At 45.3% G+C, this 26,626-nt stretch overlaps 2 protein-coding genes across 15 annotated transcripts in view; one reads left to right on the plus strand and one right to left on the minus strand.

Moving 5' to 3' along the window:
* The first annotated feature begins 427 nt into the window (after window positions 1-427).
* On the plus strand, window positions 428-5,637 carry TNFRSF13B (TNF receptor superfamily member 13B). Its single transcript, XM_068909112.1, has 5 exons — window positions 428-492; window positions 1,444-1,581; window positions 1,708-1,824; window positions 2,090-2,323; window positions 3,462-5,637. Exons 2-5 carry the CDS (start codon window positions 1,473-1,475, stop codon window positions 3,734-3,736), a joined length of 735 nt encoding a protein of 244 aa, XP_068765213.1. The 5' UTR covers window positions 428-492; window positions 1,444-1,472; the 3' UTR covers window positions 3,737-5,637.
* Window positions 5,638-10,744: 5,107 nt separating this feature from the next.
* Window positions 10,745-26,626, minus strand: part of USP22 (ubiquitin specific peptidase 22) — a 114,015-nt gene continuing 98,133 nt past the window's right edge. For 13 of the 14 annotated variants that reach the window (XM_068907863.1, XM_068907860.1, XM_068907867.1 and 10 more), the window contains 7 exons: window positions 23,966-24,071; window positions 22,153-22,311; window positions 19,774-19,900; window positions 16,806-16,897; window positions 15,291-15,353; window positions 13,218-13,367; window positions 10,745-11,356 (listed from right to left, as the gene is read on the minus strand). In XM_068907863.1, the coding sequence (XP_068763964.1) occupies window positions 11,314-11,356; window positions 13,218-13,367; window positions 15,291-15,353; window positions 16,806-16,897; window positions 19,774-19,900; window positions 22,153-22,311; window positions 23,966-24,071 (740 nt within the window). In that variant the 3' untranslated portion in view covers window positions 10,745-11,313. The remainder of the gene's footprint in view (window positions 11,357-13,217; window positions 13,368-15,290; window positions 15,354-16,805; window positions 16,898-19,773; window positions 19,901-22,152; window positions 22,312-23,965; window positions 24,072-26,626) is intronic. The other variant, XM_068907856.1, reaches the window with a different exon arrangement.

Below are 26,626 nucleotides of genomic sequence, written 5' to 3' on the forward strand. Positions count from 1 at the left end.
GAGCCCGGCCGGGGTTTCTGCCGGCGCGGCCGACACCGAGGCCTCGGGGCTGCGGCAGAGGAGCAGCGAGAGGCTGCTGCGGGCGGCACCCGGGATGGACGGCGCCGCCGGCCGCGGTGCATCCCGCTGGCGCCCGAACCCCGCTTTCCCGCCCGCCCCCTCCGCCTGCCCGGGAGCGGAGCAGGCGTTCCCACGACCCGAGGCGGCTCGGGGGGCTGCGCGGGGCGGCCCGGCCGGCGGGGCGGCCGGCTCCCGGAGCGCGGGCCGGCCCGGTGCCCGAGCACGCGGCCCGCGCCGAGGCGCTGCCTGGCGCCCGCGGACCATTTGCATGGGAGGGATGCAGGGGAAACCCCAGGAAACACATGGCCCAGGCATTAATCAAATCGACCTCTAATAATAAACCTCCCGCGTAAGGAGCGGGCGCGGGGCCGCGGCTGGCGGCCAGACGGCGGCGGCCGGGGCAGCCTCGCGGCGCCGCGGGAAGAGGCGAGCGTGAGTTTCCCGCGCGCAGGGCCGGAGAGGGGATGCGGGGCAGCGCCGGGGGCGAGGGGAGCGGGGCCGGCGGCGGCCGGCGGCTCTCCCAGGCCACGGAGGGGCTCCCGGGCCAGCGGCCGCAGGAGCGGAGCCGGGCCGAGGACGCGGCGGCTCAGCGCCGGGGGGGGGTCGGCGGGCGCCGGGAAGCCGGAGCAGAGCGCGGGGCCCAAGGCGGCGCCGCTCGCTGCGGACGGGGGGGCTGCGCAGCGCGCAGGCCTGCGCCCCGCCGTGCCCCCGGGGCCGGCTGCAGCCAGCGCGAACGGGAGCGATTATTTAATTTTCCGAAAGCGGGGCCAGTCGAGCGGCCGCAGGGCCGCGTCGTGGGGCGAGCCGAAACCGGCGCCGCAGCGCTGACGAGCTTTAAACCTTTCGGGGGCCGGCGGCGCCCGCCGGGCCAGGAAACATCTGCGGGGGCACGTGCGCGGCTCCCGGCGCCCTGCCCGCGGCGGCGAGGGGCCGAGCGGCGCGTCGGCACCGCCGGGAGGGCGACGGGCGCAAAGGCTTCAGCTGCTGGAAAAGCCCGTAGGAGCACGCGCCCCTTTATTTATTTATTCCCCCCCCCCCCCGCATTTTTTGGAGTCGCTGGCGTGGCGTTTTGCCGCGCTGGGCTGCCAGCGGCGCCGAGGGCTCCCTCCGCGCCTCCCCGGCCCCGGCGCAGCGGCCGAGCCGTCCCCCCCCCCCGCCGGCCGCTTCGCGGGAAGGCTCGGCCCCGTCGGACCCCGCTTCGGCCGCGCGAGCGGCGCACCCAAGGGAGACGCGTGGTGGGAGGGCGCGAGGTGGCCCCGAAGGAATCGGGGCGCTTGCGGAGCTCCAAACGGCAGGTTTTGCGCCGGGCGAGCTGCAAAGGGCCGGAGCCCGGCGGCGGGGAGCCGGGAGGTGCCCGCGCTTCCCCTCCCTCCTCTCCCGCAGGCGCAGCCCGGCCCGGCGCCTGGGATGCCATGAACAACTGCACGGACCAGCAGTACTGGGACGCCCTCGTCTGCCAGTGCATCCCCTGCAGCCTGGTGTGCGGGCGGCCGGCGGTGCGGCGCTGCGCCGCGCTCTGCGGTGAGTGGCTCCCCCCCCCACACACACCCCCCACCCCGTTTCCCCGGGGCTTGGCAAGGTTTTGCACGGCGCTGGCGTCTGGCCCTCGCGAGCGCCGCGCTCAGGGGCCGCGCTGCCCTCCCGCAGAGTCCATGGCCTGCGGCAGGAGAGCCGGCTTCTACTACGACGAGCTGCTGAAGAAATGCATCAACTGCACCAGCGTCTGCGGGCAGCACCCCAAGCAGTGCGCCCCGGCCTGCGAGGGTAAGGGCGCGGGGCAGCACCCCCGGGGGCTCGCGCGAGGGGCGGCTCGTGCCCTGATGCGCTTTGTCGCGCTGGCACCTGGGAAAGGAAGACGTCTCGGCCGGCCGGCCGTCTCCCTCCGGCTTTCTCCCAGGCGAGGGCGGCGAATTGTCCCCTCCGCTCTGGAGCCACCAGCCACCCCCTAACGCCAGGGCGAGAGCGGGGAGGGTGCGCGCGAAGGGCGGCCGAGCTCAACCCCTCTCTCCCCCGCCACCGGCCCCAGCAGCTGCCCTGGTGGCCACCACGCCGCCGCCGCCGGCCGCCCTGGGCTGCGCCTCGCCGCAGAAGCCGTGCGTGGAGCAGGACCCCTGGCTGGTCGTCTACCTGCTGCTGGGGCTCTGCCTCTGCGCCCTCGTCTGCTCCCTGTTCCTGGGCTGGAGCCACCTGCGCAGGAAGGGAGAGGTGGTCTCCTGCCAGGCCAGCGCCGGCCCCTGCCACCGCCGGGACGACTCCTCCAAAGGTGAGCGGTGCCGGTAGGTCGGGGGCACGGGACGGGGGGCGATGCTGCAGCTCGGGGAGGAGAAGCTGCAAAAAGCGGCCGTCTGCCGCAGCAGGGCGCCGCAGCCAGGACTCCCGCGCCAAGGCCTCAACGGTGGCGCAGCATCAAAGGCCAAGTTTTAGCCCTGGAGCCAGCGCTGCTTTACCAGTCCAGGCTTTAGAGAGAAAAGATAGGAAAAGGCGTGCAAGGTGTAAACCAACACGCAAAAGATGTTTTTACACTTCCTCCTCCACTTCTCTTTTTTAAGATGGTGGACAGCTATATTTATATATATATTTATGTGTGTGTGCACATGCACAAACACACATGTATATTTGCATTCATTTCGGAGCTGATGATGCTAGATGTTGGAAATAAATCACTGAGAAAAGCCTGTGACCTGATGTGTCATCCTCGGAGTCATTCTTCAGCAGAACTGTAATTTCAGCCATTCTTATTGACTTTTGTCTGAGGACGCTGTGGCATTGAACGTTCATTTTTACGGGCAGCTGACAGGTTCAAAGAGGTTTACTGGATGCTTTTTAATATTCCTCACCTCACCTGACTTATCAGATCTCAGGCGACGGGGCAGAGCCCTTCGATAGCTGGCTCCCGGCCGACAGGCCGCTCTCGGGGACCCTTCAGCTGGTCCCAGACAGCCCGGCCCGTTGCCCTTGCTGGAGCTCTTGCCCGTTGCACACCGCTGCATCATTGCATTTGCATAGGCTACAAAACGAGCACTCCACAAAAAAACAATGCAGATGCAGTGTTATAAATATTACAATTGCTTTAGTACTAAACCTCATCCTTCCTGTTTCCAGCACTTTGCAACTAATTGACCCCATCCCTTTCCTCAGGCTTTGGCTTTTGTGTCGCTGGCCCCTAGACTCTCACCTCCCCTGGTGTCAGGACGAGGTGTGAGCGGCTAAGCGGTGCTTTACTTGCACAACAGCCACATGCACGTGCGCACACACAGACACGCACACACAGGGCTGTATCAAAATAAGTCCATGCTGGCTCACGGTTCACAGGCGCTCGGGAGGAAAACAGGAAACACCTTCCCACTAAGATGGTCTGCTCCTAGAAAGCCCTTCAGCTAACCTACGTAATTTATTTGCAGATCGCCTAGTGGAAGCAGGCAGCGTTGGTGATGGATCCACTGGGAGCAGGGTACCAGAGCCGGTGGAAACCTGCGGCTTCTGCTTCCCCGAGCACGGCTCTGCTGTACAGGAGACCAAGTCGTGCCACAGCACTTCCTACCACAGAGGAGAAAGAGTCGCTGCCGCGCACAGCGGGATATGCAGCATGGGAAGCGCAGGGGCCGTTCCCGGTCCCGATGACGGCCACTTCAAAATCATCTGCTCTCCTTCGCAAGAGAAGACAGCCCTGGCCTGAACGCAGCGGCGGCTCCCGCACATCATGGGAACGGAAGGAAAGCTGCTCCCTCTGCCCCCAGATACAGATGCTTTGCCCTCCATTTCCAATAAATGTAACGGTTTCTACCATGACAGGCTGGCAAGATGCCCTCTTCGCACGGTGGATCCAGGTTACGGCCAACACTATTTCTTCCACCGAGGAAATGACATTTTCATTATTCTTACACGCTCTCAATAAAATAAGTCCCTTTCCTTTTAGCTGCCCTGCTCTGACCTCCGTGGATTTTTCCACGTTCTCCGGTCATTGGAACTGAGTCTAATGGAGGCTTTTCATTCTGGCTCCAACATCAGCGTCCCTTGGCCTCTGCGAATGGTTTTGATGCACAGCCAGGAACAGACGATGATGACAACGGCCCCCCGTGCCAAAGAACAGCTTCCGTTTTTAAAAGTTTGTTGGTTTTTGTTTTTTTTTTTAAAAAAACCCTCTACCTTGTGCCACAAGTAGTTTACAAGCAGTAACGAGAGCGCTGCACGCATCAAAGAGAAAATGGGCTAAGCTGTGGTGTCAGCCCAAGTCTAGCGCAGTAGTAAATCCCTCATGCACAGAGCTTAAATATAACGAACAACTTGACATTTTAATCAGTCATTGCTTGAATATTGTCTGGGTGCCTGCCTCTTCCACCAAATTGATTTCCTAAGGACCACAAGGAGTTTTTGAAAGAGTTATTTCAAAATATATTTTAAAGCATCTCGGCCCTTTCAGACAGGAGATGACATCTGGCCTTCTCCAGCCTCCTGTGGCTGAGGTATGGACTCAGATCCAAGAAGTTATGCTTGGAAGTTTTCATTGAATGCTGTTGGCCTTGAGGGCTTGGTAAAGCTAACAGGCCTTGGAGAAGACATGCGGCCACGCTGACAAGCCCAGCATATTTTTCAACTTTTGCTAAAGTTTCTTTACAGGAGAGAATATTTATTAAGGCTCAATGCGCTTCTGAGGTGAGGAAAAGCCACATGAACTGGCCAGGGCTTTGCACACTGCCAGCACGTGACGCTGCGCCAGCAGCAGCTGGGAGAGACACTGAAGTTCACATTGAACCCCCAGGCTGGAAAAAATTAAATACAAAACTGTGTATTTCACGAACGCTGTCTAAAACCGAAGCGTTAGATGCCTGCTAAGAACCTGTGCTTTTTTGCATAGGCCAAACGGAATTGGTTTTAGATGTGAAAAGACATCCATGGCCGAAAACTTGACTCAGTGGTTTTACATACTTCTGGTTTTGGTTACCTGAAATAGCTGGTAAAAATGATGAGTCTTCCAAAGATGCAGCTGCTTCAAGGAAAGATTTTTCTCTGACCTAGATTTGAAAGTTACTATGGAAAAACGTAGGTTTTGACACACAACTCAAAGTTCTCATTTTCACTAAAGGAGAGTATTAAGCTGTAGTAATTCTTTGCTTGGTGAGAAATCATTCATGATAGTAAACCATCATCAGTTTTCTCAAACTAGAGTTTAAAACTTGGTAGAATAAATACAAGAAAGTTAATATATGCACAAATTAGGAGGGCTGGTAAATCTGACTTTCCAGGGGAAAGTAGACAGCTAGAGAAAGCAAAAGCGAGTAGTTATAATAAACTTTGCATCTTACGCACTATATATTTCTTCACACTCACTTGAACGTTTTCTGCGTAGCATCTCTGAGGTGACTATCACCAAAGATAGTGCCGCGTTCACAGCGATCTCTGCTCACAAAGCAGAAAAAAGCTGGAACCCAACGAAACCGCTTAGGACTAGAAAGTTCAAGAGCTATTTAAAGACACGGACTAACAACGTACGCGTTGGCCAGACTGTCGTTAAGTGGTCCAAATCCTCACTGTCCCGAATCGCTTCATGAGTCAACATGGCAATTTTCTGTCTCATTATTCTTGCGTATTGTATTTCATTTCTTCAGGCTGCTTAGCAAAGTCCTTATAATATAGCAAGTAACCACAGGGATAACTTTCGTATTGCACTGCATTTACCTTCGCGGGGCGGGGGATAAGCCTTTTCAAACCTGAAATCTCATTTTACTCAGATAATTCTCCCAAATGCGATGAGTGAGCCTTGAAAGCCTGCCATCCGCAGCACAAAATCTCCTTACAGTATCATTGCGAAACAACATCCAGCCCCTGGCCACGAACAAGCAGCTGGCAGGGTACAGTGACACATGCTGGAGGCAACACCAGCATGCAAACACTGAAGCTGAGAGCACATCGCTGCCGCATTAAGCCTTTCCTTCCATCCCGCGCTCTTCACGTTCTGAATTTTATTTAGTACGGGAACAGTTTCACATGCAGACTCCTTCGCGCATGTAGAAAGGTATTTTGCACCTCGCTGCGGAGGAGCGGCGAGCAACTGCACGTGCTGGAGGTGGTGAAAGCATCTCGGCCACCACCAAGCCATCCCATCTAGGGGTCCAAGAGGTTTCAAAGCGAGCGACTGCAGTCGAACAGGGAGGGCTTCCCAGCAGCTAACTGAGCAGGGGACTGAAGGGTTTGCTCAGAGCAGTCAGTCATTCCAAGCCAGGAAGGGAGTGACCACAGAGTCATTCCTACCATTTCTAAGCCATAAAACATTCATGAGGCAAGATGAAACTGCTTTTTGATAGTGCCTGTTTATAGTACCAAGCTTTGGCTAGCAGCGCTGGGAAAGCAGACCTTTAAACACCCTGTTTAGGAGCCTTTCAGAGGTTGCCAGGTATCACTTGCAGGGACAGGCTGGCTCTTCTTTATGCAGAGATGACCTGTCCGCTGACACAAGGCTCTCGATAACACCCCTGCAGCACGAAGCCCTCCTGTTGAGCGCTGCAACATTACCTGGGCACGGGGCGGTCCACAGCTTTTCGGCCAGAGTCGTGAGAACCGTGCCACAGAGAGCACGGCAACGGGAAACGCTCATCGCGGTACTCATCCGCTGACCGCTGCGTCACTACCACGCTTCGCTTTAAGCTTAAAAAGCGATGACCCCACTCGGATCCTGGCAGTCCGCCCGGGGTAGGAAGCAGCTGCTTTGGGACGATTGGTTAAGCTGACAGCAGTCCCAGGTTAGCTCGGATGCTCTGGCGTCTCCAGTTCAGCCTCTCGCCAGTCACAGGTAAGCAGCTCTAGCAACCGTGGGAAACGCCTCGGCACCGGCTGCTCGTAGTACAGAGAGAGCCAGAACCTCATTCAGAGCAGGTGAGAAATACCAGACTGAACACGTGCCATCAGCTTTGCAATGAGGGCATCTCTCGAGGATCAAAAGGTATCAATTATTCAAGCAGGAACAGTTTTAGGAAAGCTTTTCTACAAAGACTAGCGCAGCGGCACACCCTGTCTGGCTCTGGCAAGCAAAAGCTCCGGGATGCTGCTCACCTTCGTTCATTAACGCGGAGCCCGCTCTGGACTCTGGCAGAGCTCCCTCGCGTTTCCAGGCAACCCGAGGAGCCGTGCTGCCCGTGTTGCTGCTTACCGCTATTAAGTGCTACTCTTCCTCCAGCGCTCACTGCAACCGAGAAGGGGGGGGAGCAGCAATACCCTGCAATAGAGGGCAGTCGGCATGGTCTGTGTCCTAGAAAGTGGGTGGGTGGGTGGGTGGGGGGAAATGCTTGTCAGAAGCCAAGTCAGTCCTTCCAGCCCTGCTAGGGAGAGAGGAACGTTCCTCAGGATCACAGGCATGCCCTCCCCTCCCTCAGAGGATGTAAATACTTATAACAGCATATTAAAGAAAAGATAACATTGAGTTAAGTTGGTCAAATCAACACCAAGCACAGATCGTTGACAGACTCCCAAATACAACAATTAGATGCAACAGAAGCAAGAGAAATCAATAGATGTGGGGTGATGTTTGCAGCTGCTGTCCAACAGCCCTGACAGGGCACCCTCGAAGACATCACTTACAACATCATTCTCTTCTATTAGAAGTACGGGCTGCAAGCAGTTACCACTTGGAACGACTTAAACTTCATGGGATTAAGGCCACTAATTTTGCGTAAGAGCATCCATATGGGGGGGTTAATCCGGCTTAAGGAATCCACGCTAGAGTCAACTTTCCTAACTGCCCCCCACAGACAACTTCTCACAGTCCAGCTTTTGCTGAAGTTTTCATCAGGCACCAGAACCAAGTGACGCTGCATCTCTAGCGCAGCGCCTGAGAGAGGGACAAGAAAATGCTACACTGAAAGCAACTTTGTGGATTTTTTTTTTTTGTGCTGGATGTAGAGCCATGTTCATTGCTGGCAGCTAAACACCACATATACTCCAGTATGAATCTAGGTCATTGTACCAGTCTCTGTATTCAGTAACTTCTTCAGATGCTTCCTCACAACAGAGCGAGCCATACCAATATAAAACTATACTTCACAATTAACAAACCAGCCCCAAACCCCAATCCCTGAGATGAACAAGGTCAGCAGCTGAAGCGGCAGGATAATTAGTCATAGAAGCAGGCAGGATTTCAGTTCTGTCTGCCAACACATTAGGAAGGCATAACTTGATCAGTCATTTGCTAGCATCTTATTGCACAGGAAGGAGTTCTGAGGTCGGCATTTTCCTAAAGGTGATGATGAGTTCTGCAAAGAGAAATCTCCCAGCTCCATCAGGAACAAACCTTGTGTATTAGACGCATGATTATTTCTAAACAGCGGAAGAACAAAAGGCGGCTGTACTGGAAGAAAGCATAATGAGACGTAGTGTTGCTCTTGTGATAGTGGCTGTTCTTCCATTTTTTTTTTTCTTTTAGGCAGAGAGAAAAATGCTCTCTGCTGCTCTAACAACCTGTGCTGATTTACTGTTGCTGGAAATAGAAACACACCTGGCATGATTCAGGGTGAGACATTTGGTTGGGGGGGGGGAGACAGAGGAATGAGAGGAAAAAAACAAAATGAAAAACAAGAGCTTTTACATACACTGGGAATTCTGCTTTTAAAACCAGAAACAGCACTGACACCTACTCCGCTCTCCATCTCCAATTGAAAACCATCAGCGCAGGTGCAGTTAGGCAGAGCACAGCTCATCACTAGCCAGAGAGGGGTGGAAAAAAAAAATTAAGGCTAACTTACGTAGCTGGCCTCATCCCTAAACAATTTGTTTCTAAAGGACTAACAAAATAGAGTGCATTAGCTCCAGCGGCCAAGCGCGTGCTAGCGGAGAACAGAATTCATTTGTTCAGGCTCTGGCATCAAAAAAGCAGCCAAGGGCTCAGAGCTCGGCATCACAAAGCGAAGGCATTCCCGGCACAGCAGTGCCCGCTCGCCACACGGTGGCACTCCTCCTTCAGCAACAGGACAAGGTGGGGACTTGAACTGCAGCAGCCTAGGGAATAATGGAAGGCTGATTCTCATCTTCCTCTGCAAGCTTGCTGCATTATTAAAAGGTAGCAGGAAGCGTCGTCAAGCATCTGCACGATACCGTGCCCAATTCCAGGAGGGAGGCGTCCTCCCCGGCTGTGCGCGCACCATTCATCTGCATTTCTCTAGCAATTTTTCATTTGCGACAAGAACACTCAGGTTAAACCCTGCAGTACCCAATTACAACTGAAAACTATTTCAAGCATGACGGTGGGGGAAGACAGGTTACGAAACCAGAACGCGCTATCGCTTCTGCAGAAGTCATCCTGCCCAGATACCTCAGATACTGTACGGTACATCTTCAGTGTCTGATTTGTATTCAGGGTGTTTCAATTAGTCGTCTCTTCTTCTTTCCTCGTTGCAAAGTGTCACAGAAATCTCTTGATGTACAACACTGCCTTGTAGTCTTCTAGTTTGTGTACAAATGAAATACAATTTCACCGTCCTTTCGTGCAGCTTCTCTTGTAAGATGCTCATTTAAAAAACAAACAAACCCAGACTTATTTTCCCCATGTTCTTTCTGTTAAACAGATCACTTTCCGCCTCTGCCTTAGGGAGGTTAGACACCTGCAGCCCATTTCTAGAGCACAGAATCTAAAAGGTTAGATCAATCCACATTTTTAACTACGCTGCTGAAGTCAACGGGGGACTGCGTGGATACATATGCAGAGCTTAATGACCTTTTCGGTGTGGCTTTTCCACAAATTTAGACAGCGTCTAAACCTTAGACAGATGCAGCTCTCTAAAGGTTCCACGAGGAAGAGGGAGCAAAACCCATTTTTGCTCTCTTAAGCTCTCCACTGTGAATGGTCTCTCTCATGGGCTGCAACTCAACCCACGGCCCAGCCTTCTGGGAGCAAAATACAGCACACGAGGAGTTACTGCTGGTGCCTACCCAGGCGCAGGAGCTGCTCGGAAAGGCAGCAACGGAGGGGGAGAAGGGGAACGCAAACGCGTTTGTGACAAAGCAAAAACGAGCCAGAACACCCGCAGCTATAAGCTAACGGCACAGATAGAGAGGCTGAGATTCTGCAAAGGGGTAAGAGTACGTGAGGAGTTAATGCACGGGGGAGGCTACAAGGAACCAATATGAGCCTAGCACATACCACGAAAATGGGTTGTTTACTTAAAAAGCCTAGTGCACTGCAGAAGTGCTCAACAGCAGCAGATCTATCGCTCAGTGCTGCCCCCAGCAGCAACCGTATCTAACAGATGGTACATTTTTGAATACGGAGGTTCTTACAAGTGTCATATATACACGCCTTTGGAAGGCAGGAGGGAAAAAAAACCAAACCAAAAACAGCAACAACAAAACAAGCAATTTTGAGAAATTCAAACTTATTCACAAGATTTAAAAAAAGAACCAAGACCACTCTTACAGTATAAACACGCCAATTCATTCATTTTACTGATGGTTGCATTTATGAGTTTCATTCTCGTGAAAAAAGGGAATAAAAGGAAAAAAAAATTAAGAAAATAGCTATTTATAGAAAACAAAAAAGGGCTCAAACAGAAAATAATCTGTGCTGATGCTTTTGATGAGCAGTCCGATGGCATTAAACATTACCTGTGCAAGCAGGCATGCTTGAAAACCTGTCTTAGTACTGTAGCTTCAGTTCCACAATCCAGGATTTCTTTTATGTTTTGAAAAAAAAAGAGCCTAATAGTTTCATACTGTATTTATTTAATAACTAAAATTCACAAATAAAAAGATACTTGCAAAGTCCTTTAGTTGTGTCATCCCCTCCTCCTCCACTCTACTGCTTTCAGACCCATATGCATAAAAAATGGGCTTGGATTTTTAATTTTAACTGTTATATGATTGGTCGTTGGAGCTGAAGCACCAATGGAGAAGATGCTTTATGGAGATGAGGGTACACCCCCTTGCCTTCCCACACACATTTTGGAGGAACATAGGAGATGTACCAGTGCCTGGACTCCTCTGCTCCCATTTCCCCCACCCAGAGCATTCCTTTCATTTTATACTTCCTCTGTTAAGTGACTGACTGTAGCCTCTCATTTCCCCCTTTCTGTCCTTGCGGGACTGCATACACGTTGGACATTGTTCATTTCTTACTCCGCCAGGCTTTGAGCCAGTGTCAAGTAGGTCCTGTTACAGCTCAGTGCTAGTTGTTTTTTAATGGGTCTTTTCATTTCAGGTAGGTTTGTGTGTCGTTTCAGAAGGCTTGCTTATTTTCTTCCTTGTTTATATCTGACAAGCTGCTGGATAAGGCTATTCATACTCCAGGAACTGCTTGTGATAGAACAGCAAATATCTGCAAGAAAGCAGAGGTACAGTTTCAGCTTTCTGCTGCACGTTGCAGCAGATTAATATTTCTACTGATGTAATCGCAGAGAGGAGGACTATCAGTTTTGTTTTTCTTTTCAATCTCCAGTGATTCCAGGGAAATGCCAGTCGCCTGCAGTAACCACGGAAGAGGAGGAGGGAAGCCAGCTGAAATAATTATACCAGCAACTCAGGAAACCCAACGGTGGCCTACCATGCAAGCAAACCATCTCGTTGTATAATCTGCTTGGAACCTGAACTTTCTGAAAGACTGGACTGTGCTGATGCTCAGGCAGGCAGCATCCATTTCATACTACCACGACACAAAATACAAGTGAGGTGCTTTAAGAGGTGGCCGTTCCTTCAGAGTCACATAACCAAAACATGAGATATTTATGATCACTGCAAAGCGTATGCCGTTTACTTCTACCAAAATAAAACGCAGATGAAAATTGGTGTGTCCCAGTCAAACCCAACTCTAATATCTAATGTCTCAATCTGTACTCTACTCTGCTGTTTTAACAGGATGCAATTCTTCCTATTCTTAATTACTGTATGCACGCTGCTACATAACGGAGCCTTGCCCTCAAGCAGTTACAAGTCAGAGGGAAGTGGACTGATCTCTACTTACTCTTTAAACACCACACACTGACAGGGATACTGCACGACTCAGTTAAAAGAACTTCAAAGCATTATTGAGACTTCCCAGTTATCCTCATTCTGTTTCCAACCCTATGGAGTTTCCCTTATCCAATGAGATCTACTCAATGTCAGCATTTATCTGAATCAAGGAAAACGGATCACATACCTAACTATTCTTTAATGAGATAGCTATGCGGCAGTTGTGTTACACATCCTCTCCTCCTTGCCTATGGCAGTTTCTTGCATGGACATACCCCATCCCAGGACCAAAGCTAAGCATTTGTGATTGAATAAAAAGATCAAATTTATTTCTCTTGATGACCTTAAAGCATAAGCAATTTTAGTCAAATCATTTGATATACAATTCAGATACTATAGGAGAGGTTTTTACTGCCAAGTTGCAGTGCAAAAAAGGAAAAACGGGAAAAAATTGCAAACTGAACATCTGTGCCTGCAGCAATTAATGGAAATGTCAGGTATAATTAAAAAAAAAAAAAAAAAAAAAAGAGGCCCTTATCTTTCAGTACCAACTCCATAGTTTAAAAATGCCAAAATGAAGATTTCAGGTTTTAAGTTACTGCATTCTTGAAATAGATACCAATCCCCCATGCTTCTCTCAAATGAGAGGCACCTAAATGTTTCCAAGGCAAATTACTGCTCTGCACTCCCAATACCTGTCTACTGCAAGTATCTGAAACCATAACACCAATCTGAAATCCATTTAAAGCCATGAGCTATGAGCTCATGTTCTACACCCGCCTCCCATATTGCCTTGCCATTCTGCGGTTCCTATATTTTCCTAATGGCTTTTCTTCAACTCTTTTACATTCACAGTAATCTGAAAGTTCTGCAGACAAAGACAGAATTGTGTCATGGATGTAAGTACTTGCAAGACCTCTGTTCCTACACGGGATAATCCTATCACTTTGGTCTTCCGAGCCCCTTCCATTAGCAAGCAAGAGTTTGGACATAAGAACCAGTTACAGACATTGCAACTGATGCTCCCTTGTCCTTTCCCTCTTCTTCCTTCAAAAAAAAAATCCAGGAGCATAAAGCAACACTCCGAAAGGTTGATATACAAAGAGAGAAAGTAGATATCGAAACAGAGAAATTAAGCCTTCTCTATGACAAAACAGCATTTTTATCTGAAAGAAAGAAAAATCTGAAGGTCAGTTTCCCTTCCCTCCCCTTTTCAGTTCACTACTTACCCTTCACTGTCTAGTACATCCTTAATGCTAGCCTTGGTGATAATGGCGTCATCACACTTGAACCACTGGTCCTTGTGTTGCCGGATGAAGCTGGTATAGTGCCCACTCTCCAAGGTTCCTTGGTGATTAACTACTGCAAACAAGGAATACCTGGTACAGAAAAGAGTTAATGAACTAGTGGATCAAAAGTGGGAAGAGAACTTGACTTCTGACATTTCAAACAAGCAGAAGCTTGTGCTCCTAGACACCGATAGAAACTGTAAAGGCAGCTGACCCATCAATAATACACCAGCTCTTAACATCAGCTGGGAAGAGGGCATCCTCGTCCAGAGAAAGCGAACTACTTTTTTCTGTTCCTCTTCTTGCTGTTACGGCAGCATTCCAGTCTGATGACAGCTGCCAGCTTTACCAATATTAGCTACCAAAGATTTTTTCAATATTGATGTATTCCTGAAGAGGACCACTGATTATCTACTCTGACCTTCTACGTCCCTGAATTGGGTACTCTAATTTCTAACCAGAAAAAACGTGTTTGGAGGGTGGAGGACGAGAAGGAGCTAATCTTAGATACTTCCAGTGATATGCTGTTGCACTAATTGTCCTTAACATGGAAAGTTTGTAGCTATTTTGAAAACTGAATATATTCAGCCTCACCTTCCAGCTTTCAGACCTTGTTGCGCCTTTGCCTGCTAGCCTGAAAATTAGCAGACCTCTCTCTTCCAAAGAAAGGTACTGCTAGACTGATCAAGTTGCTCTCAACTTTTCTCTTTAAAAAGACCTAAGTCCTTGACTCTCTTGTTCTATAAGGTAAGATGCCCCTGCCCCACCCCGCCCTAATTTTACTTATGGCTGTTTTCCAAACGCTCTCCACTCTCTCAACCTCTGTCTTGAAACGCTACCCTCAATCCTGAATATAAACACAGCTCCACAATGATCAAACAATCTCTCTAATTTCACTTGATAGCCTCCTATTTATGTCTAAAAACTGCAGGGCTCTGTTGACCCAGCACTGCAACAAGGGCTCCTCTTCAGTCGACTGGCTACCAGAGCGCCCAGAGATTTGTAAGAGTCACTGTTTTCCTAGATGGAGTCTTTAATTCTGCCAGGGTGGACCCTGCTCTTTATTCCTAGATGTAGGATTCTAGGATTGCCCCAGCTGTTTACTGGCTTCCAGCTTAGCAAGCAACCCAGATGTCTCTGCTCTCATTACTTAATCCTCCTCATCATTAACAACTTCTCCAACCTACGTCATGCGTAAGCCTCAGTGACGCGCTTTGTTTTCTTTCAGATCTTTGCTAGCACTATTAAACACCATACATCTAACAAATCAATCCCTGCAGGAGCACACAAAGCACACCTCTCCTTGATGTCTTCTTGTACGACAAATGTACTGACACCTAGTTAGCTAGTTTTTAAATCCACCTATTGTGTGATTCTAGTTTCTTAATGAGACCTTTAGTATCAAATGAAATACCTTGAGTAATTTAAATACATAACATCAGCACATCAGCACATGACTAACAACCAAACTGTAACCTTCTTAAAAGAAGATTAAAGTGTGTGTGACTGTATCTATTTCCATGAAACTACAAATACTGGCTTCAATTATACTCCTTTAAATTCTTGATCAAGTCTTATGTCAGCCGCTCCATTATTCTGACTGGAATCAATACCTGACCAACAGACCCCAGAATTACTGGGGTCATCCAGTTCTGACTTAAAGTATCAGTGTTCGATAAGCTTTCTTTCCATCTTCTGAAACTTCCTTTGCTGTTCCAGTAGAAATAGGACTATTTAAAGGAAAACTCATCCCTTTTAATACTGTAACAACAGCCTTTAATTCTGTCCATAGACATATTGCTGGGGTTAACAGCATCAGGTCAGCAAGTTAGCTGCCACAAAACCATGATAAGGTTTGCAAATGTAGTGAAGCTTTATTTTGCAACAGTTCAGACTTACTGTGCTGTCAAATATGGTAACGTACTTATCACTGCAGGATATACAGCAGACTGCATAACTCCTTCTAGAAGCCAACTACCTTTCACAATAGGAGGCATGGAATGTACCACTTACTTATTATCATTGTTTAGACTATCCGTCGGCTGCTGGTATTGCCCGTTCATTCTGCTCTCTTTACTGCAACATACACACACAAAAATCCAGTCACTTAAAGCAGTGGCTTCCCAGACAGAGTAAATAGGTTGTACACAACACACAGCCTGTTTGCTGAATCCACGTCCTAATTCAAAAGCACAATGCTGCTTAGCAGCAGAGAAGGTCTGCTGATTAGGATGCTAAAGATGCTTTATTTGTTCTCACAGCAATGCTACATAAGAAGCACCATTTCTCCTCCCGGTCAAGGCTTCAATGCTGCAAATACAGATGTGTTTACATCAAATATCCTATCCAAAAGCTTAAAAACAGGTTAAGGAAAGATTTGTATTTTAAACCTGGAAAAATATCTAATTACCTCAATCCCTTATCCTGTGATGGGTCAATCATCCTGGCTCTGACTTGCAAATTCATTTTGTGTTTTGACAGCAGCAATAGGATTACGCTGTTGATTTCACAGCCGATGAAATTCAGATTACTGAGCAACGCCTCCCGATTATCCTCTCTATACTCCATTATGCTTGATACCTTTCATCAGCAGAGCCTACTCTATCCAGGGAGAATTCACCACAGAGGAACAGGAAAGTCTCAAAATCTCCAGAATGTACTGGAATAAACTATAGATCCCTAATATAACGCAATTTAACACAGCTTCAGGGCTCTCCCTTCTCTCTCCTAGCAGAAGCATCTACTTTTCTCTAGGGAAAAAAAATATTTGAAAGCACTATTAAAATTTCATCTTCAAATACAGCCCCTATGTTAAAAGATGCCATGTTTTGGGGTTTTCTGCATTGCTTCAGTTATGAATTAAGCCGGAATATCCTTTCATATAGTCTGCACGGAATGCCTGACACATTACCTGAGCTGCTTTAGTTCCTTTTATAGATGTATTTTTGCATAAATGTTATGTCTTTGTAACAGACTGGGGAGGTAAGAAAAGTCTTCCTGCATTTGATTAAATGCCAATAAGAATACCTATTTTAATCTGGACATGCTTTTCTTGCACCATTCACTAATGAGAGGTTTAAAAAAAAAGTCTGCACATGCACAGGAATAGATTTTTTTATAACCTCTGAAACATTACATTAGGCATGCTATGTCTAGTCTGCCTGATCATACAGGAAGACTGATGGGAGGGCACTCAAGTGAAGTAGAGATCTTCAAAATTCTGAAGGCAGGATGGATCAAAAGTCTACAAGTTTAACATGCAACTAGAAACATAAGACATATTAATAAGAAAATTTAAATGTTTAAATGGTCTAACCAAGTCTTTTCCGACACACAAAACGCAATACTTCATCTAAAAATTAGTTTAGAAAAGATGCACGTTTTATGGAGAAACTTACAGCGAAGTACCATTATACATCCTGTTCTATAACCTCGATTCAAGGACGTTCCATGTTTCATGATGCACATGTATGGAACTTGCAAACATTTCTGTCCAGGTCTTTGGGGGATTTTGGACTTGGTACACACCTGGAAGCCATGAATGGTGTCATGTCCAACTCCAGTGGAAACGAGACATACGTAGTGATCTTTCGCCTCAGTTTGGCTGAGTGTTCAAACCGCTGAAAACAAAGCAAAAAACAAAGTTTTTTTTTTTTTTTTCAAAAGAGAAAAGCTAAATTTTCCATCTTTTATAAATCTAAGGTACAATGACGTAAAGGCATATTACCAGTCAGTAGCCAGGGACAGCATTAGATTTTTTTTTTTTTTTTTTTTAACTTATTAGTCGAATTGGGAGCCCCCCCAAGTAAACGACAAAACATTTCTACTAGGAAAATGAACCACCCAAAATGATACCTTTTGTGGAGAAAAATAAGGTTTTGATTAGAACGTTTACCTTAGCATCTATTGCACACAAACCTATTCCCAACTAACAACAAAAAACACATTAAACAGAGATAGCACACATGGGCTTTAACCATGCCAGTGTTCATCTCTGCCTACGTACTATTTAAACATAGGGTCCCTGCCTCAACAAGCAGGCAAAATTGGTGACGGTGAGATCTTGCCATGACAGTTCTATGCTTAATCCACCCATCCAACCATCTCAAATGACAGGCATCAAGATGACACAGGAATACCAATACAAATCAAGAAAAAAAAGGATGATGATAATAAAAAGCCTTGTCCCTCCTTCTCCTATCGGAACCTGCAATACCCACTGTACTTTCCTCATCCTGCCAATTGAGCGTTAAATGGAAGCGGGAACAAATAACAGAAAGAGATGAATGAGCTCCTATTTAAAGCCAGCTTCTCTCCCCATTTCTCAGAAATTCTGCTCTATTTACACTTCAAGTTAATTATTTTCCAATTGTGGTGCCATAACAATTCCCTAGCAACAGATCCAGACTTCAAAAGCTGAGATTTCTATAATTCTTATCTTTTGCATTTCTTTTTCGTTTTAATACATGAAAATGAAATTTGCATTTTGGATGGACAGGACAATACAATCACCTTAGGAACAGCTATTTATTTTCCAAAAAAAAAAAAAAAAGTCTTCAATCACTCTGGGTAACACAAATACTGAACGGAGCGTAGGTAAGGGGTTTTAGCACATTTGCACTGCCTTGCCCAAAGAGCAGAATCACCTAGGCACATCTTTCCAACTACTTTGCATTAAAAAAACCCCTTAAAACATGTAACAAACCAGAAATCAACCAGGCAAACAAACCCCCCTGAAACTTCAAGTCAGTCATACAAGAACCAGACAGGAAGACCATGCCAGACAGCAAAAGAAGAACAAAGAAACCATGTTACTATCTATTCGAGTCAGGCTCATATCTTTCACGTATCACATTGCATAATATTTGGTTAACGCTCAAGGTGCAAGTGAAGAACTGCTGGTATATGGGAGTGAACATCTGAAGAACTGATTGACCCAAGCAGTCTGAAAATGCCTGTAAGTTACCAAAGTGGGAATTCCTTCTACTTGCTACTGACAGCTTTCTCCAGCAGAAAGCAGAATCAATCTTTTCTTATGAATACAGACCTTTCTGTGGTATTCTGTGCACTCATGGCAAGACCTCTGCAATTCATTAACATGCTTCTGTATGGGCCAGATTTTGAAAACAAATTTAAAGTTGTTGCTGCACTGGATACAAAGTTGCTATGTAATTTAACAATTCCAATCTACAATCATTTCATGAATTCTATCCATGACTTGGTCAGTGAGATCAAGACCCTATAGTTACACAGATTACTAGATTTTCCCGTACAAACGTACTAGCCTAGCTTTGAAGGCTATCGGAAAAAAACAGAAAAAGAACTTGCTTCAGCAAAACTCAGCACTTACCTTGTCATGACAAGTACAAGATAAAGGTCTACTTCCAACACTATTGAAGTTACCCACACGTTTTACCAAAGCTCAAAGCCTAGCAATCATATACAAACTAAACAACAGAAAGAACTCTCTGAAGCAAACGGTAGGAGTGATTACATCTTCTCTCAATATACCACTCCCCCCCGTTAGAAAGAGAATCGATACAAAGCTTCATTTTTACATAGCACATAGGTCGCTGTTTTAAGATCTGCTTCCTCTAAGTCACTCTGGTTCTAGGTAAAATACTGCTTTTCTTTCAGTGACACTAGTGTCACATAAGCAGCTTCTTGACGCAGTGATCACAAATAGCAACTGACGATCACGATCCTCAGCTCTGCCTAGGAATGAGAGGACTTTGTCATTCGATCCCAGGAGACACAAAGGCTCAAGACCTGAGAGGTCCGCATCCAAAAAGCTCAAGCAGATCAATGCTGAAGTTGTTATGGTGGCTGCTTCTATAAAGTCCTGTGCACCATTTTTCAAAGACCCTTTGCGTCTTAACAGAGCAGGATATCCATCTTCTGCAATAGCTGCCTACTTTGCATCAGGGTTTTACTCTATATCGAAGCCATAAAAAGTGCAGGACTAAACTACCTGAGGGCACCAACTATTACGTTATCTTCCGTCATTGCATCCAATGTAATTTGGATTGGAAATGCTGAAAAACACCCCACAGTAATTTTGAGAGAATTAACTGGGAAGATATAAGTCGTCTCCGTTGCAACCTGTAACTTTGGCATGCCTTCCCCTCCATCCCAAACACAGAGTTTCTCTGTGGCATCTTTCCTGTGGAAGCGCAGAGTAAAAATTTTGCCGTGCAGGACAAGTAAGTGCTCTTGGAGAGCGGCTTTTATTGCTGGTTCAGGGATTGTATTAGCCTTCCTTTTTGTTTCTACATTTTGATTTGTTGCATTCCCAGAGACCCAGAGCAAGGCTACACTATAAATGCAATCGCAATATCTTAATAGAAAATCTAGCTGAGCATGCAAACTGTTCTTTACCTTAATTTTTATCATAAAAGATTAGTCTGTGAAAGTCAGAAGACATGTCCAGGAACTTAGCTCATCCCCTCAAGGAGGAATATAAGTCCTCTGCTCCGTCTGCCCTTCGCGAACTTACTTTGAGATGAAAACAGGCCACAATGGGTAACTTCTTCATAGTGAGTTGTTTGGTAGATTCCTGGTAGCTATGGCAACCACTACATTTGATTTTGGCACTGCTTCCTAGATGTTCTGGCCTTGTAAACCTGAAAAACATCGAAAAGCAAAGCGAAGCACAACAGGATCAGATGGTTTTCAACACACCTTGGAAACAGTTTTCACTTTTAGTTGTGGCTCACTGGTACCACAAGGGATGAAGTTTATGGCTTAAGTGATGTTTTGGAAAATAAAAAAAACCCCCAACACCTATAATAATGTTAAGTGCTATGGTTCAGAGAGCCAAATCAGACATTTATCACTGCTCTACTTGGGCACATTGCCCCGAAATGCATCAGTGACTGAGAAAGGAGTTAAATGTTTGCTCATACCCTACAACAGAACAGCTAACTTTCAGACAAGACAGCAAAGATCTTTTCTTTCCAAAACCAAAAACACTGATATGAAAATTATGAAGCACAGACTTCTGTGCTCAGTTGCATGCTAGTCTACAGAATGCTCTTCTAGCTTGTAGCCCTCTAGGACCAGGTCAGAACTTGGAGATAGAAGAGAGCAGTAAACAAAAAGTTCATTTTCAAAAAATCAACAGTATTGACAACTGGAAAAATCTCCTTCAAAATTCAGCTTAAACTACCTCTTTTCACACAGGACACTGCTTGAGGGCTCTATAGGAAAGAGAGAACACTACAGAACAGGAAATTGCTTATAGAAAATATACTGTACATCTGTTCTCACAATACACTAAAGCAAAATCCCCCCTCACACATTTTGTGAGTCTTTCTACGCATAAAAGGCTAGAAGGACAGACTGCTAATTTCTTTTTCAAGTTTAGACTTATTACCCCCAGAGATTGCTTTACAATTAGGAGTTTTGAGATAAAATACTTTGTAACATAACTGAACATTTCACGCTAGTGCACGCTCCAAGGACATGAGGACAACATGGTATCAACTCTTACCACCAATATTACCCTGCCTCATGCTGCTTATGGCCAATGCAGGTTCCAGATTAAATGATCACCACTGTTTCCTGGACTGCTCTCACCAAGAAACGCTCGTTTCATTAATACTTCCTTTCCCCAGTCTAAGTACCATCATTCATTGCTTTTCTTCCTATGTCTGTAAAAAGGCCTACATAAATTTTCTGTCAGGAATGCCTACATCTTTCTTCTTGTCATATTCCTGCTTAATCCTTCCCTTTTCAAGCCGGCTTCAAGTTGTATTATCACAGTGTGGATGACAAGAAGTTATACACCTTCCGTGTTTGAATCTGACATTCAACCTGTCCACTAATTTTTGGTTGCCAAAATAAAAGCAACCCCATCCTCTTTACCCATTAGAGTTCCCCTCTGCTCCCAAATCAAGAGTCTTTGAGGGTATCTTTGAACCTGGATGGCTCTCCTTCCCCATCATCTGTACGCTATGATTCTACCTATCGCCATTTTGAAGAAAATTTGCCTGGTTTTGCATCTGTTGAAATCTCCATTCTCTCATTAACTATTTCGCATTCATATTAATTTCCTTTTTTCTTAAAATTCATGATCTTACAAGTAACAAGATTCTTAGAAATCAGATGCTATTAATTTTCATTATTTCAGGAGGATTGGCTTTGCTCCAGGCTACAGGTAACCTCCTCTTCAGACAAATATCTGTCTACCTGCATTTGCCTTAAGAGAATGACTTTCAGATCCTCTAAAAGTTTTGAGTTAACTATATATGAAGGCATGACTATCTCCAGCTACCTTATTTCCAAGCTGCCTAAGCTTTCTGCTCGGAATTATCTTTTAATTTGGGAAACTGCATGGCTTTAATTTTTTCTGCCATCTTGCAAATTAGCTGGCAGCAGCTTACCTATGTCTCTGCTTTGAGTGGAATCAGATTCACACTTGGTATTGTGTCATAATTTAGATAAATATTAAATGCATTGTGAACTGTTTTTTGTTTTTTGTTTTGGCTGACAAAACCAACCAAGAACAGGGAGACTGAGACAACAGCACTAGTGGTTTAAGCATGTACACCCATGCTGCCTGACAGCAGAAAATGTAAAATTTATTTTCCATTTGCATCACATGGCAACTGCTTTTGATTGCTTCTTATCAGGCCAAATGTTTTTCTGAACCCTTTCCTTTTTCACTTTGTTTCATGCAAAACCCTGAAATATGCATAAAATAGTATTTTAAGAATACCACCATTTTATATATATATATACATATACATACACACACACACACACACACACATAAAATATTACTTATTCTCGTAGTTCACTGCCACCCATGGAGAACAGAATGAAGCCAGATTCTTTTTCACCCTGCTAAAGTTTTATTTGCCCCATTTCATACCTTCGCAAGCAGTCTGTGAGAGTGGTGGTGCCTGAAACATGGCTTTCCCCATTTACGACACTGCCATCACTCCCCGGACTCAGCGGCCAGAACGGGGTGGAGGAGCCTGGCAAATCCAAACTGATATCCCAAAATGGGTCTATCGTTGTGGAAACACCACTATGAAAAGGAACACAGTTTAATACATATTTAAAAGTAAAACAACAGTCTCTCTCACTTTCGGGGGCACACTAGATATTTAACAACCATGGGATCTACATCACCCCTAGAGGGCACTCAGATATGACAAAACAAAACAAACAGTTGCACCAGAGCTTTTCCACATGTGATTACTTTTCCGAATATTTAAAAGCCACATGTTTTAGGAAATTTATTTTATATACTGAATGCAAAATATGTTTAACACATTTCACGCTTCCTGGAGCCTAGTGACTCAGAATGAACCAGCTGGGTTACTCAGAGACGGAGCTTCTGCTCGTGCTACTGACCAGCAAACACAGCCTAACACCTATAGTAATAGCTACATGCAATCCAACTAGTTCAGAAGTGTGGTTCTCAGCTCAAGACATAGAACATCGTGCCTAAGCGTGCTTAGAAAAATGGAAGCTGAATACTTCTGCTACATAGCAGCGCACTGAAGGCTTAGGCCTTGCAGTTCATATTAGAATCTCCTACAGCATGTGGAATTTCAGAGGCCAAATAACAACTGCATCAAGTACCACCTCATGTTCTCGACCAGGTTTCTCTATGAGACTGCTGAAGACAAGTCAGCGAGACTATGGAGAAAGCCCCTCACAACTTTATCCTCTATTGATTTGAGTCTTTTCTCCAAGCATCCACTGGGATCTAAGCTCCCAGTTCAGAAGCATTTTCTGTCTGTACTCTTTACATCTGCTTTTTGAATTCTCTCTTCCTGTAAAGACTAATGTCTTTGACTAGGAGATCTGATAAAGCCTACAACACCTCACTCTTTTGTTCGGATTCATCTGTGCAAAACTTTGTGAATTTTCAAAAGAAAACTTTTTGTTGACGTTGCTTGAATGCTGATATTGTGTCATGATACATCAAGTTTTTTTTACTACCGTTTAAGGATTCTGTTGTTCTACCAGGCAAATAGCAGAATTTCATACATTTTCATTACAGCAAATCTTCTGCAAATCTCTCCAGGAAATTGAGAATAAAAGCAGATTTAAACAAGATGAGCACAACAGCCCGTCCGCAGGACAGTGTGAATAATTATAAGGAATGCAAGATCAGAACAAAACCCAAGAACTCCGACTTCTGAACTGTGGCAACACCAAACGTCTTGATGGAAGTCAACTTGCTTCAGTACCCAGAATAAAACAACAAACGTAACTTCTCTTACTCTTGTAAAACATTTACCCGCTGGTACCTGAGATTATGTAACATCAACCTCTTGGAAACCTCTCCTGACGATACCTGAGGCTCATAATTGAAGGAAAATAGTAATATGGCTGCCTATCAAGATTTTCTACAAATCTAATGGCAGCTACATACTTTTTCAAAACCAAAGAGATCTTGGAAGTCACATTTTAGAGGCTAGTAAAAAGTTAGCATTCATATGCCTGTGGCACTTTCCAAGCAGTTTTTTTTGGTATGTCTTCCTATATGATAATTACCTAATAATTGATTGCATTTAGCTGATGCTGTATTTAAACAGTTCTTGTCTCACTGGAATCTTGCTAATATTTTATTGATGTTTAGGAAAGAAATATACAGTACACCGCTGCATTAGAGGGCTTATAGCTTCAAACCGGAGTACAAAACTAGGAGAAAAAAAAAAATCACTTACTGGCAGACTTGACAAGTAACATCAGACTGCAGTCCGCCTGTGAAGATTTGGTCTATGATGCAGTTACAGTGGTTGGGGTTGTTGGCCTTCTTCCCGTTATCATCACCTGGAGAAAGGCAAACAGACTCAGAAGTCAAAAATCCTCCTAGTGAATAGTGGCTTGTCTTATACGGTGTTTCCAGTAACTCTTTATAACACAGTCATAAAAACAGTGCAAGTTCACACAGACAATATGTAACCCTGAAAAATGTTGTGCATTAAAGAAAAAAGAAAAGAAAACTCCTAGCAAAATGTAAAAGATAGTCAGAAGGTAAGTAAACCCAGTTTATTACTCCTGTAGGGGCGAAGCTTTAAGCCACATCAGCTGCCCACCTTTGTCATGAGACAGCCCTGTCTCCCTTTACAGAGGTTTGCTTTGCACTGATATAAAGATCAGTTCCTAAGACAAAGGAATTGCCGAGGTGGTTAATGAAAATGACTGTTTCGACTTCACTAAGAGGGCCACTGAGCAATATTTGCATGTAAACAACTGGCCAGCACTTTACCACAGAAGCACCAATTTCCGCTTAGGCAGGGTATTCTTAGTTCGTTATTTTCCTAAATGAACGCAGAGGAGAAGCATCAGCAAACCCTACTTTTTAGTTCCGTCACTGTCAACTTTGGATGGCGGAGTAAGGGAAGGAGTTTTGTTAAGACTCCATTAACCTTCACCCTGTTGTCTGCATCCTATTCTTTCAACAGAAACATGTACTTTCCTTTCAAGTTTCCACCACTAAGAAAATGAAAGGTGCCCTTATCTGGAGCCGGAAGACAAGTTGCGTCTTCTTCCAGCTTCTTCCTTGAGACACTGACAACTCCTAACTTCCCAAGGGGCACAATGAACGCATACCTATCTTTTAAACATTATAAACTGCCGTTGCAGGTCTCCGGAGCACAGCAATTCATTTCTGTGATTTGAGCGCAGAGATTAAGTTGATTTCAGCTTTCCTAGACTAACCAGAGCGTTAAAATAACCAACAATTCCTCTGCACAGTTTCTTGAAGCATATTCCTTCAATTCTCCATAGGTAAAATAGGAGTGATAACACTTTTTCCTTTGATTTCTATGACTGTTATACTTACTTCCTTATGTCGGGTAGATGCAACCAGTTTTGCTTTGTGACAGAGATGCACACACAAACTATTTCACAGCGGCTATTAATTAGTTTGAAAAGTAAATTTCAAGATCTCTTCCGATATCCTATAACAGAAACTGCTAAGATAGAATTAAGTTTTGCCATGTTTCCTAATATTTTTAACTTGACAAGGAATATTTCAGTTTCAGAAGTTAAACAAAGAATTTTTAGTCAAGTGTGCCAAAAAACCCACCTAAGCAAACTCAAGGCACAGGATAAAGCTTTTCTTGCGCCTAAGGGACTCTTCTTGCAACATGAATAAGAGGGAATGAAACGAAATTATAAAGTTTGTTGAAAGATGCTACATAGCTTACAAAGTTTCCAACTGATAGTAAATGCAGAAAAAACAGATATAGGTGCTGTCTACTAAGCCACAACGGGCCACTTCAGTCATTTATAATCTACATGGCTCAGAAAGGCTCTCACTCAACTGCTTGCTTTAGAAAGTCTTGTCTGAATCCTGAAGAAAAGCATATGGTTTCCTTAACATGGCTCCTGAGCAAAACGCTGTGAAGTTATATTTCACATGTAAGAGCTGTCAACTGGAGAAGTTATCAGACCCAGTCTTAGACAATTTTTGGTCAGAATTTCAGCTGAATCTTACTGAATTTAAGAGCTTCAGAAGGTCAAAATCACGCTAATCTAATGAATTGAGCGTACAGGACAAAGACCGTACAAGACATTCAACTTAAAAGCTACAAAGGCTACATGTGGATTTTTTTAAAAAAAAGTTTAAGATATTTAATTCTTGTTTTTAAAGCTCCACTTTTCCCATTTAAAGAAGCTACATGCAACAGCTACATCCCCATACTCTCACCCTTCGAAATCGATTATCTCCCTCTACTTTGTTTTGAGGGGGCAGAAGCAGAGATGCAGCCTCTAGAGATTTTCCCTGGTCCCCAGGTAACACCTTTTGCATACCTTTAACAGCCAGCCACCTCCGCCTACAGGAGAGAGAGAATACTCCCTTTCCAATTATACAAGTCAATTAGGATCAGTGATGAGGGGGTCTCAAAAGAATATCCTGCAAGCTTGTTCACAGCAAAACAGAAGGGCATTACCCACTCAACATTATTTCCCATGACATTTGGTTGGAGACGAGGAAAAAAAGTAAGATTACCACCTACTCACGCTTGTCAATATGTAACAGATGCTGAGAGGAGGTATATTATGCAGCTGAGAACTAGAAGCTGCTAGATTGCAGTCCTCAAGCTCAGGTTCTCTTCAACATTTCTGCCTTACGAAGTAGATTCTACTTTCATAGGTTTTGTTTTTAAGCTGGTCATAATTCATAGTACGAAAATCAGTAGCTCCTTGCAAGAGACTCGTCAGCACAAGACTAAACACATGAAAATACACTGGTAGACATTAACCTGATTATACAGATGGCACAAAATTGAGTTTAAAACTTTGGATTCAAATTTTAAATGCAATTAAAAAAAAAAAAAGTCGCACTAGAGAAATGACTACTGTGCCTAAGCATTTTC

This window comes from Struthio camelus, chromosome 15, assembly GCF_040807025.1.
Source record: "Struthio camelus isolate bStrCam1 chromosome 15, bStrCam1.hap1, whole genome shotgun sequence".
Classification (NCBI taxonomy): Eukaryota; Metazoa; Chordata; class Aves; order Struthioniformes; family Struthionidae; genus Struthio; species Struthio camelus.

Excerpts from the sequence above, each read along its gene's own strand:
- TNFRSF13B (XM_068909112.1), top strand. The coding sequence starts at position 1,473 with ATGAACAACTGCACGGACCAGCAGTACTGGGACGCCCTCGTCTGCCAG. Across the intron at positions 1,825-2,089 it reads GTGCGCCCCGGCCTGCGAGG|CTGCCCTGGTGGCCACCACG; the intron begins GTAAGGGCGCGG and ends CGGCCCCAGCAG. Across the intron at positions 2,324-3,461 it reads CCGGGACGACTCCTCCAAAG|ATCGCCTAGTGGAAGCAGGC; the intron begins GTGAGCGGTGCC and ends ATTTATTTGCAG.